Source organism: Hyalella azteca, unplaced genomic scaffold (genome assembly GCF_000764305.2).
Source record: "Hyalella azteca isolate HAZT.00-mixed unplaced genomic scaffold, Hazt_2.0.2 contig5068, whole genome shotgun sequence".
NCBI lineage: Eukaryota > Metazoa > Arthropoda > Malacostraca > Amphipoda > Hyalellidae > Hyalella > Hyalella azteca.
Window position 1 is genome coordinate 1 of NW_025935272.1, and position 13,132 is coordinate 13,132.

The 13,132-nt window shown below is 41.0% G+C and overlaps 2 protein-coding genes across 3 annotated transcripts in view; both read left to right on the top strand.

Moving 5' to 3' along the window:
* Positions 1–692: 692 nt before the first annotated feature.
* LOC108667542 (cytochrome P450 9e2-like) overlaps positions 693–13,132 on the top strand; it is a 31,612-nt gene continuing 19,172 nt past the window's right edge. Inside the window, exon 1 of one of the 2 annotated variants that reach the window (XM_047880244.1) lies at positions 693–793. The gene's annotated coding sequence lies outside the window, so the exon portion shown is untranslated. Of the gene's footprint in view, positions 794–3,000; positions 3,246–13,132 lie in introns of those variants that run through there. The other variant, XM_047880245.1, reaches the window with a different exon arrangement.
* LOC108667541 (cytochrome P450 9e2-like) lies at positions 2,596–10,508 on the top strand. Its single transcript, XM_018154576.2, has 7 exons — positions 2,596–2,670; positions 4,683–4,864; positions 5,294–5,990; positions 6,513–6,743; positions 8,188–8,248; positions 9,279–9,469; positions 10,034–10,508. Exons 1-7 carry the CDS (start codon positions 2,637–2,639, stop codon positions 10,249–10,251), a joined length of 1,614 nt encoding a protein of 537 aa, XP_018010065.1. The 5' UTR covers positions 2,596–2,636; the 3' UTR covers positions 10,252–10,508.

A 13,132-nucleotide genomic window follows, 5' to 3' on the forward strand; every position in this document is an offset into this window, starting at 1 on the left:
AATCAATAAATAACGGAAACTTGAGATTCTTCACTCCACCCTACTCGAGATACTATTACATCAATCAATTAAGGAAGAAGGACGGATAAAATCTTGTTCAATTCCAACCACAATTCGGAAAAACCTAACCCTCCTCCAAAGTACCATTGTCAGTACCGTCTACCGTTAGTACCATCTGACGTCAGTACCATCTGCAGTTAGTACCATCTGACGTCAGTACCATCTGACGTTAGTACCATCTGACGTCAGTACCATCTGACGTCAGTACCGTCTGCCGTTAGTATCGTCTGACGTCAGTACCATCTGCCGTCAGTACCATCTGACGTCCATCGTCAATGCTCTGGCATGGCAAGCATGGGATGACCAAAGCACCAGTAACGGTATTGAACATGAATGCGAAACTGGTGAACTCTTGAGAGGCGTAGGTGATAAGTGCCTGAGTGAAGGCGAAGAATATAATGCCTTTGCAGTTGACTATAAGAAATTCAATTTTTTTAATTTATATTATTAACCTGACGATAACAATAACGGGAATGATTAACTCGAAGACACAAATTAACGGTATGATTTACCTTATCATTTTCGTCAGCCCCGCTGATGCAGCTAATGCTACAGCAGTGAGTGATGATCAGTCATCGCTGATATGGTCGCCCATGACTCAGCAGCGCTGCTTCTTGCGCCACTATTGCTCTAGTGGCCACGTTAGGTGCCGGTGTCTGCCAGACTGCTCCGCCTGTTCCTTCAATTGCCGAAAGATTTCTTTTTGTGTAGACAATTCTGAGCTAATTAAGAGGTAAGGCTGACTTAAGACTTATTAACTCATGGAAAGTATGATTCTCGCTTGTTCTGCTTAGTAGCTCAGTCAAAATGGCTTAACACGTTCACCTTATGTGACATACGTACTAGTTTGGTTTAGTCAGGAGGATATCTTCGTCTACCTAGTTACAACATCCAAATGGTGTGCGGCGTTATGAGATGTAATGAAGTGAGTGATTGTTATTATAACAAATATAATTTCGTGATGTGGAGAAACATGGATGTGAAGAGATGATGTTGCTATGTTTACGCCTCCATGTTAGATCCGCTGCAGTCACAACCGCGATGCTCGTTCAAGGTCACGTCTCGTTCACGTACAAACTTCCTTGTTATATTCAATGACGAAGAACTTATCAACTCTTATTAGTTTGAGAATTTATTTGTATTCGAACATCGTTGCGAGAGGAGGCAACTTACAATACGTGATATGCTTCAATCAAGAATTTTTGAACCAACGTTATCACAGTTGAGCGTTATCAGCTCGTACTCTATTGTCTGACGCTGACCTACCCCATTATCTGCTTACTAGTTGCGCTGACCAAGTCTAGAGAAATATAAATATATTGATTGATAAATATTATACTTAAAAAATTAATTTATCGTTTCTTACTTTACGTTTATAATACTGAGTACCTACTTTACTAGCCTTCTATCTCGTATCATCAAACTCATATGCGTAAAATGTTTGTGATAGCTCGGTGATACGAGTGGGAGGTTTGGGGTCAGCAATTCAATCGAATCACGAGTGTTGAAATTAATTTTTAATATAAATTTTATGTAAATTTACTTGAATTTTAAAGCAAATAAATCAGTGTATTTAAATTTATTTCGTTTTACGATATAACCCTTAGAAAGCGATACAGGTACGATTCAAACAGCATGACACTACAGCGGTTTGTGCAAACCTGACGCCAGACGAAATGAAAGGTGAACAATTAGCAAAGAATTGTTGCAATGTGAAAAGGAAGCAAATGACTAATGTTTTGTCAGCAGGTTGCAAATGATAACGTTTAAGTCGGTGTGTTGCAAATGACAGAATTTACAACGTATCGCATGAACTGTCAATCTTTCAAATGTTGATTGTTCGCGTCGTGCGAGTTCGCAATATTCTGCAGTCACGATGTGTGAGCATCGTGATGTTCCATGTTTCTGATGTTCTTCTTTTATTATGTTCTCTGATTACAATGTTCTATGATCACGAAGTTATATGCTCGTGATTTATTAGCTTATGAGCTCAGCTACCTTATCTCGCTTATCACGACTCTATCGTGAGCGGCGAAAACTGCAAGCTACGATGACCGCAAGCTTTCGTGTGATGACGTGACCCACTGGTAGGAAGTTAGCTTGAATGTCTTCAGTACACAGTCCTTAAATGACTATGAATAATTTGCGAGCATAAATTATACATGAAAATTTTATGTGATACCCTATTATACTCATATTGTAGAAAAATGAATAATTTGCGATCATAAATCATATATGAAAATTTTAAGTGATACCCTATTATACTCATATTATAGACAATTCTCCCAATCATCTAACGCCAAGATGATGAATCATCGTGGACGGATCCAAGAAAAAAAAAAAAATCAATTGAAAATGAGTTTTTGCAGTAAAATTTCACATGAAGTGAAGATAGTTCCTCGAATTTTACTGAGACTTGGTAAATCAAAATTTAGGGTAGAAATAATTACAGTTAAGCAGTTTAGGGCATTAAATCTCCCGCCAGTCGCGATTCGCGAAATTCTTTGTCTCAGTCTCAGATTGTCTGTGAGACTGTGAGAGTGAGACTGTGACATTGTGTGCGTTGAGCAACGGTCATGTGCGAGATGTTGGTTTCAGTTTGCCAAATTGGTGAGCATGCAAGAAGGCACTGGCTAATATTTTCTCTAATTTCGAAATATTTTTTCGTCTCTTAACACTTAAGATGCAACGAGACGTGCAGATTTTTGTTCCGTGTCAACGGTCAATGGTATTTGGGAATTGGGGGCAGAATGAGAATGGCGAATCGTTATTACTAATAGCGATTAGTAATCCTTGAGGGTTGAGCAGTGAGCACTTTAAGGTAGAATTCGAAAGCTGAATATGTACACCGGCTTCAGCACGTAGATAGTATATTTATTAAATCGAGTTGTATGCGAGTGTTAGTACGTTGATGAAGAAGAAGACTAGGGTGATCACAAAGTGGAATATTTATTTCATACTTTCATAGCCTCATAGGAGCGGCCTAGCAATGCCAATATAGGCTTACCGAACATGGTTTGGTGCTGATCGCGAGACTTTCGGGAGTACCTAACTTCTGGCACCGGGAGATCTTCCACCCAGTAATAATACCCCCCCCCCCACTGCCTGTTATTCCACTCGCTCTATAAATTATTTATAGGCAATACAAGTGCTACAACGTTGGATCGACGAAGAAGAACACTGATGTAAGTGACAGGTCGGTCATACCTAAGGTTTTTTTATTACGAAAATCTAAAACACTAAAGTTGACAGACTCGATCAGTCGATCGATTCTATGGAAAGATTCAATCCTTAACGCCGCAGTATTAGTTCTTATACATAATTTTTCCGAAGTTGCTCCTGTAACGACGATGTTATTCCCTTTGAACGTTGTAAGATTTAATTTGTTGTACCTATTGTTACTATTGTGGAGTTGGTGCGGTCGAAATTATGTTAGATGTTTTGGTAGCACAATATTTATTTGTAAGCTGTAAATTTTCGAGTGCAGCGCGTCTTCGTAGCTAGTTTACCTCCCGTAGCTCTTATTTCCTGTCGAAATCGATTTTCACGATGGCAAAATTTCAACGTTGCAAGCGACAAAATAAATTCGATGGTTAACTTTTAGGAAGCCTGAAGTTTTGAGTAAAATAAAGACAAAATAATTAGTGTAAATCAGTTTTGTATCCTTGACGACTGACTAATATATCACGATCATTTGTAGTCAGATCGAAGCAGAAGAGTTTTAACTCGTGAACACCAGAGTTGCGAACTGAGGTCGGTACCTATCCTGCACAGCAATTCAAGATTCTACAAACGTCGTGTCTAACTTAGCTCTTTTCACGAGCTTAATTACTAAAGCGAACAGGATTAGCGTAATTAAGTGTATCGTAGATTGGATTGCGTACCGCGACCATGACGGAAGACTGCAGCTACCCCTGTGTCAACTGTCAACAACGTCGGAGAAACTCGCCGGTATTGCTATTCCTTTGCTTTAGTAAGTTATTTGTACGTGTAAAGACCGGTTTTTATCGAAAAATCTATAGTGAAGTTATCAAGTATTAAGTGAGGCGGAGCGCGAGGAAGTCACTAAACTCACTATAAGGGTAATACTCCATTGTTCAGGCTCTGCTGCTGGCAGAGCACAAATGGGCTCTTAGATGTTCTTACCTTGACATTCTAAATTAGGCCGAATAAATCTGATTTCATTATCCTGCATCTATTTTCATCATATTGGGCAGCGTGGGGGTTTCTTGACTATCCCCCGGAAGGACATAATTTTTGTATTTGTTTGTATGTCGCTTTTATCATGGTTGAACTATATGCTTTATTCTAGTAATCTAGTTCAACCATAGCTTCTAGGATTCCTTGTTAGTTTCACTTCATCATGGTAACTGGAAATGGCGTGACGGAAAATACTACTAAGTACCGTAGTTATTTGTAGTATTTTCGTACAGAGCAGTAGTATTTTCCTACAAAGTAGTAGTATTTTTTGTAGTATGGCTAGAACTTTGAGTATAGTGACGATCCTAAAAAGAGCAAGTGTGATTGTGCTGCTATTGGAGAAACTACGTGATTTGATGTTATTTGTGACCCTCTCAACTGAAATGTTTCCTGAACCTAACGCTGATTGGTTGCCTTGGCAGATATGTGGTTGTTCGTGGTGACGGTGCTGGTAGTGCTGTTGACAGCGTTGATATTGCACGCTTGGAGGAAGCAACATTACTGGCAGAGGAGAGGAGTACCCGTGCTGCCCTACCTGCCTCTGGTTGGACATACCATGTACAACATGAACGTGTTCAAAGTGGGGCACCTTTGGAGGTATGAGGTCAGTACGAATTTAACAGAGGGAATTGTTTCTACAACTGAAACGTTTTTGATAGGACAAGAATAACATATTGGAAAGTAGCTCGCCCGCCTCCAGAGATGTCACTTATTAAATCTACCCTTGCTTGACGGGAATATAATTGAATATAATTAGCTGTCTTGCAATTCTCGCGGAGCAGAAATTTTATGTTACGAGGAATGGAGCTTGTGATGAGTAAATTATTACTCCGAAGTCTTCTTGAAATTGGATGACATTCAACGTCTGATTTGACGTTCCAAATGAAAATCAAGCCGAATATTCAAGAGCTCCTTACAATCCAGTGTCTTTTGTATCTATTATATTTATTAATGTGCGATATGCATTCATCGGACATCAATTATGAGACTAATAGTTCGCACATTTGAGACTCAAACAGCTTCTAATTTCCAGGAATACCTCAAGTCTCGCGGAGAAAGATACGTCGGGACTTATGATTACCTCACCCCTTCCTTATCCATACAAGACCCTCAACTTATCGTCGCGATATGCATTAAGGATTTTGACCACTTCGTTGACCGTCGTAATATGGACATGACAGGCACAGATACAGAGGTGATGAACGACAGTCTCACTAACGCAACTGGTAATCACTGGAAGCACATCCGAAACCAGCTCACCCCCGCGTTCGCGTCGGGCAAGATGAAGGATATGTTCCACCTCGTCCAGGAACAATCAACTACGTTGATGAGCAGCTTGAGACAGCGCAGAGATGCGAATTGTCTTGTGAACGTCAAAGAAAGCTTCAACAGCTTCACCTTGGATGTAATAGCTTGTTGCGCTTTTGGTCTGGAGACGAACACGTTGGGTGGCGAAAACAAGGAGTTTATGGAAAAAGCAGTAGATTTGTTCAAGATTACATTCAAGGCAATGGTAAAATTTATCTTGTTCCTACTATTCCCAAAACTGGTAAAGTTTTTGCGAATTAGTTTGTCAACTCCTGCCTTGAGGTATATGGAAAAAGTGGTTCGGGATACAATGGTTGCCAGGAGAAATGGAGTTCGCCGAGGGGACTTTTTGGACCTGCTGCTGGATGCCAGGGAGTTGACGAAGGAACAGGAGGGCGAGGTCGATCCTAAGGGGGTGAAAAGTACGTGACTGGTTGAAAATGAACTTGCTAAGATGTAAGGTAGAATAAACATCTTGGTGCCTTATTGTAACCCGATTTTTTTGTCAGTAATGTTTAGTTATAGCAACGAATCGGTCGGAAGTGTAATTTTTTACTTCGATTCCATGGCTTCAAAGTGTAATTTTATCTGGTAGCGTGTGTTATTTACTAAAAATCAATAAGTAAAAAATCGATTGACATTAGAAGAATATTCATTTATAAAGTACCGTACCCTGTTGGATAATACAGACAATTACTACAAATAAGTTCTCTATAACAGAAGGTCCGTTGAAATCATAATTAAATGGGCAGACATATGTTTGGTACATTTCTGAGGAGCTTGAACAAAGATTGCACTTTGTAGAAGTTATGACATTCGGCTGTACATTACAAAAGTGCCCTTACATTAGGTTTCACGCAACATAAAGTTAGGCCGCATCCGGATGCGAGTGGCAATAAGTAAGCGACAACAGAAAGTGAGCTGACATTCTCTTATACTCGCAGAAGGCGGATTGAAGGACTCGACCATCGTGGCGCAGTGCATCCTCTTCATCCTGGCGGGCTACGACACCACAGCCAACACCCTCTGCTTCGCCGCAGCGCTCCTCGCCCGTAACCCTCAATGTCAGGCTCGTCTTAGGGCGGAGATCGCGGCCAGAATTGAGGGTAACGAGAGCGGCAAACTCACCTACCAGGACGTCATGGAGTGCAAGTACCTCGACGCTGTACTTAGTGGTGAGGGCAGACGTGTACTTTGTGGTGAGGGCAGACGTGTACTTAGTGGTGAGGGCAATCTTTGAGGCGCAATTGAACTTGGATTGAAGATATTTCAAGATGGCGATATAATACTTTTGTAAATGATAGTTGTGCCCTCATTTGAAAAGCCCTAATGTCAGGTTAGGCCATCAGAATGCGTTAAATGCAGGCAATTTTGGAGTCAGAATGCGTTAAATGTCGGCAGTTTTGGTGGCCCTGGCCCTAACGTGAGAACAGACCGGTGGTCAACGCGACTCACAGGGTTTCATAGGTTGTCTCCTACGGAGCAAGACCGTTGCAGTTGGAGTGAGGGAAATGATCCTAGGTTGCTGTGTGTTCGGGGGGTGATAGGGATTGCCGAGTATTTGTGTGTTGCTACATTGTACATCCCAGCTGTGGACTAGTCGGGAGGAGATAAATATGAGTGAGGGAATTGTAGGGACGTATTTCACTGAACAGTTAATTATAAAATGGTTAAAAAAGTGTGTGAAGATAATGGACTTCCGAGGACTCGCGTGTTCGAGGCTTTTAATTGTGACTGAGGTATATGGGGTAGCAGTAGCTACTCCAGAGCGTGTTCGAGGCTTTTAATTGTGACTGTGGTATATATGGTAGCAGTAGCTACTCCAGAGTCCAGAGTCAGCCAACATCTGGAGTTGCATCATAACCAGTGGACCGTGTATAGTGGTGGAGGTAAGAGGCCCCAATGATGGAAATGAGGAGACATTGGTCGACGCTGCTGGTGATATTTCATCGGCAAACAGTGGCTTGCCCGTCGCACTCAGGGTCTGTGTTATCAAGAAAAGATGATAAGAGCGCGTACCTCCATCAGGCAAATACTGAAGGTTAATTAAAGTAGACCCACTAATCACAGACTAAAAATCGCCTGATACGCGTACCTTAGCGAGTTTTGATTGGCTGTTGAATGGCTCGATTTATAGCCATGTCGCGATCATGGCATATGCAGGGTGCAAGAGCCGCTCCAGGTTTTCGACCGCAGGGAATGAGAGGCAAGGCGATAGAATATGCATGGATCTGCGTTTCCTTGGTTGAGCGACGAAGTCGATTAGATGGTTTACCCACGGCCGTAGTGGTGACGATGGAGACAAGAAGGTGGGTGAGGAACTGTAATCCTCGTTTGTGGGTCTAGTGTTTCAAGTGAAACAATTTCAATTGAATTTAGCATTAATTTTAGTTCAAATAGTTAGTAGTATTTCAAGTTTGTTTTTACTACGATAATCCGAAACCATAAGACGATCGAAATTCTTACATTCCCAAATATGCTTCGCAAGCTCAATCAAAGAAAGACGTAAGCTTCATAGTTTACTAAAAATACTAAAGGTAAATAATTTTCTATTCATCGGAGTTGGCAACGCTACTTTTCTTATACAAAAGCAACTCATTGTGTGTTTGTATACCTCAGAAACGCTGCGCATGTATCCTCCGGCTCATCTGTTGGAGAGGAAATGCACCAAGGACTACAGGTGATTGGTGATGTGTTTGTGGTGCTTCATTTGTGGTGCTGTGGTGTCCCGAAGATTTGGAGGTTATATATTTTACAATCTTGACCTCAGCGGAGCTACAAATCGGGTTGATATATCTTGTATTTCGTGTCTCTTCCATAAAAACGGATGGCAGTTATCGTTCGTGGCATCTATAGGCAGGTGGCATACGTTTGTGACTGTAGTTTAGCTGGTGAGCGGTTGAGCCAAATGCATCCAACTTCCGGTTATATAGACGCTACACTCGCGTCGGTGACTACGCTCAGAGAAATAAGCAAGACTCTTCAAGTAGCGATGCACTTCTTATCCTGTATACCTGTGTCCTAATTTCTTTATAGAAGAATCGTTTGTAGCTTCAAAAAATGGTAGAGCTTTTGTGTTCATTGTATACACATAAGCAGCTCATCATCTTCAACAGTATCGATGTTAAATAATCAATTTATCCTGGGATGCTCTAGACACATTTTACTTGGTGCTGGGCTTCTTGAAGTTTTAATTCGAGAGCCGCCATATCTGCGTTACTTTTTGTTTCCTGGTGCTCACTTCCAAGCCGTTGCTTCTACTGTCATGCGCAATGACTGCATTGTCACGTGAAGGAATAAACTTGTGCAGGATCTCAGTCTAGGAGGGAAGATGTACGATAAGGTTTTTCAGTTAGCATTTAAGTATTTTCTACAAGAACGCATTTCTACAGCCCGACGTCCATTCCAATCGTAACTGACATTGCAGCTCTCACTCGACTTGGGACATTTCACCTTCCAGAATAAGCACTCATCGCTCTGCAATCCACGACCTTGATTGAGACGATAATTTTATTAATTCATCAACGTTATCCAAGTACAAATTTTATTTGTATCACGGCGTGCCTTTCGGAGTGAAATATTTACAATATATTGAGGCTGAATCAATGTTGTATTTTGTAATATTATTAATATTCAGTATTTTCTTTATAAGTATGAAAGTGAATTGTTATTGATTTTAACCAAAATTATAAGTAATGCTTTCGCGACAGCGTGCCCGACTCGGACGTGAAGATCACGCAGGGCATGTTCGTCACCGTGCCCGTGTACTCCCTGCACCGCGACGAGCGCTACTTCCCCGACCCCGACACCTTCCTACCCGACCGCTTCATGCCCGCTACTAAGAACGACATCCCGTCGGGGGTGTACCTTCCCTTCGGGGCTGGCCCCCGTATGTGCATCGGTGAGTCCACTATTGAGTGACCACGCTTCGTTCTAAATACAAATCATCTAAGATATTTTCTAAATTTTATTTTTTCTGTATATTGTACCTCTCGGTTTCTGGAGTAAAGAAGTCGGTTACATGACCTCGACATACCAGACGTGTGAGTAACTGCGCATTATTTACCAGGGTTTAAATTTCTTCTAATTTCATAATTTCAGCATCTATTAATCACAAAAATCTACCTTTTTATTCACATTATGAACATCATGCTTAACGCAAAGTATAGCATCAAATCGCATACGTCTACACATTGTCTTCAACCTTTATTTAAAGATCGTTAAATGACTATTTTCTACTACCAAACGCTAAAAGAATCACTATTTCTGTGATGACAAAATCATAAGATTCACGATTATGGCGAATTCTTGTACCTTATCTTTGATTGCTTAATTTCGTGTAAACTTGAGTATGGATAAGACTGTCAGCCGGCTTGTCGAAATGCTTTTGAATTATTTCATCCTATATTTTGGCTTAAGTTTCTGAGACATTCGGATAAGTTTTCGTTCATCTTGCACTTTTCAGCGGAACGCTTCGCTCGCATGGAAGCACGACTCGCACTCGCTGACCTCATCATGAACTTTGACCTCTCAGTCGAGCCGGGGTCAGAGGAGCTCAAAGTCTCTAAGGAGTTCGGCATCCTGCGACCTGATCCTGCGAGCCTGAACCTCATCTTGAGGGACGCGGCATCGAACGCGGCGGGTGCCACAGGCGCTGCCTCGGATGCCACAGGCGCTGCCTAGGTGCCACAGGCGCTCCCTAGCATATTCTGAGTTCTACAAAAATTCTTGATTTTCGCCTCTGTCTTGATTAGTTTCTTGTTGCGTCCAATAAATGTTAGTAACCAAGTCAGAAATATATTTGATTCAAAATGCCGGACCTCTGATGCGGACTATCATCCACAGCCAGAGACACGAGTAATTGATAGGCTTTTGTGTTCGTCGAGGCGGCTATATTCGTCATGGGTGTAGTGATTTCTCAGATATATTATGGTGCTTCATTAATTATTTTGATAACCTATTGGACCACAGCATGTTGCACTTCAGAGTACATGTGTTGTACCGTGACCTGACGCTGAGAGGCTTGCTGCGAGTAGCGTGAATCCATTGGCACCGCCCCACGTATGGGGCCCAGACAGTTACATGAATACTAAGAATGTAACGGTTGATGGTTGTGTCTAGGCCAATAGGTAATTAAATAGGCACTGCAGAGAGCCCTCGTATCAGTCATTCCAACAGTGGCTGGTTACTGTTGAGCAAAGATGCAGATGAAATTGATATCTAATTAACTGAAACCCACCAAACAAGCATTGAATTATCTTCTTGTACGGTAATGGTAAATAAAAAACATGGGACTTAATAGTTCTGTTTTAAAGACGTTCCTCCATAATTCTTAAGGTACGACAATTTCTTCCTTAGCGACCATCACAATTGGATGACGGGCAGACGCTCGATACACGAGCGGCCCGTAGGACCGTTAACTGTACATCTTGTGATTAGTCTACACATGTCTTTGATGTTTAATTAACACATTAATTATTAAGATCTCATGACAACCGTCATTTCAGCGACGTTATTGTTGGCATCACTCGGCAGAATCGCTAATTCCGATCGAGTGCCAAGATTAAGAAGAGATAAGAAAAGTTAGTAAGACGAATAGTGTAGATTACAAGACTAGAAAAAAAGACTGAATAGAGCATGTAGCGCAGGAAAAAAAAGTTTACATTTTCCAAAAAGATATCCGGCATTTCCAAGATTTGCTGTGTGCTTTGACCCAAACGTGTTTAAAAGCGTTTTGTGCTCACCAAACCAAACGCAGGCAGAACGATGAGACGAATCTTATGAACAGCAGAACACGTAAGCTGCCACGACAGGCGCACACGCAATAATTTACTACTATAAAATTAACAGCGGAATACATTCACAGAATTCTTCAAAAATTGGTACGAACTTACAGACAAGTACTAAAATCATCCGCAAATTACTATAAAAACTAATTAGGCTTAGTTAATAAATATTCATTTAGATTAGAAGCTAATCAATAGAAATGATGCCCACAACGCGCTGCTGCTTCACACCACATCACCATAGGCATACACCTCCTGGCGTACAACCGTCCACATACTTACGACGTCGTAAGCTACGACACTGTCAAGTCCTGACCATGAATGGGACTTACGACCATCATATTCAGTTTCAAGTTTATACCCGCCAGAGAGGTACAAGAGCGATCGCATTGAAAGTCCACATATTGGGAGAGCCTTCGTAATCAAAATAAAATGCGTGCTAATATTCCTACAACACAATAGTATATAAACGAAATAAACATCAATGCACATATATTGCCGTAAAATCATCCCCTAAAGTAGAAATAAATCTTGCCATTGAACCTAGCAATAGAATGATTTCAGAGTCATGTTAGCGGACGGTTCAATTTACAACAATTTTTGATCGCGCCTCTAAAGCAGGAGAGTGTCGAGACGCGTAATCATGTGGCGATGGAATTCAACTTCAAGATACAAATGCTTAGTACCATCTGACGTTAGTACTGTCTACCGTTAGTACCATCTGACGTTAGTACTGTCTACCGTTAGTACCATCTGACGTGAGTACCATCTGCCGTTAGTACATCTGATGTCAGTACCATCTACCGTTAGTACTGTAGTGACTCAAATTTATATCTCGCACTAGTATTTCTCTTGAATGTCAATTAATTTTATTAAATCTTCAAACTCGTAATTATTGACCTATGTAACAATATATTGCTTGATTGTCTTGATCTCGATTACGTATTTCGGATTTCATCAATTTCATTTTAAACCATTATAAAAATATCCAGTTAGTTAATTATCAATTTTCAGCACCAATAACACTCGTGTAATTACTGAATGATGAAGTTGAGTAAATGTCGAAATTATTTTTTGTTAAATCGTACCAGAAAATATTGAGAAATTTCTTGAGAACAACAGTGGAGAACCATTTGCCAATCGCGCAGTAGCTATAGAGTCATAAGTCATTTTCTAGACAGCGCCGTGGGGTAAACATCAGCTAAGGGGTGTTGGTCGTGCCGTCATTCTTCAACCCATCAATAAACATACTAAAGCTTCAGATTCTTACTCAAGCCTACTTAATGCATATTACTACAAACAATATTAAGAGGAACGTTTGTTATCACTTATAAATCTCAATTCATGCTTCTTAAACAGCCCTCCTCTAAAGTGGTGACCCGCCGTTGATACGAACACCCAAATGTGAACAAAATAACCCTAATTGTGAAATAAAGCCCAACCTTGCCGACCAACACCCCGAAAAAAACCCTAGCGCCCAATCGAAATTTTTTTTTCAACCCCCAACTCTAACGGCCAGACCAGAATCTTCATTGGTTCATTCCTCTCAATTTTGTTGCATATCGTATCCTGCCTATAATAACCTGCATATCTGCCTATAAAATTCTTTATGCATTCTGATCCTAGCAAATCAAAATATTAAACACCAAGATACTTTCCCTTGTTAATTATACACTCAAGAAACAACAAATCATCACGCCGCTCAAGTGCCCTGCCCTGAAAAGTGGAAATCGTGCACGTGGAACTTCAACCTCTCAAGTACCAGACTGGAAAAGAAG

Coding starts and splice junctions, on each gene's coding strand:
- LOC108667541 (XM_018154576.2), top strand. CDS start 2,637: ATGTGCGAGATGTTGGTTTCAGTTTGCCAAATTG. Junction 4,865..5,293: donor GGCACCTTTGGAGGTATGAG/GTCAGTACGAAT, acceptor TCTAATTTCCAG/GAATACCTCAAGTCTCGCGG. Junction 6,744..8,187: donor CCTCGACGCTGTACTTAGTG/GTGAGGGCAGAC, acceptor TGTATACCTCAG/AAACGCTGCGCATGTATCCT.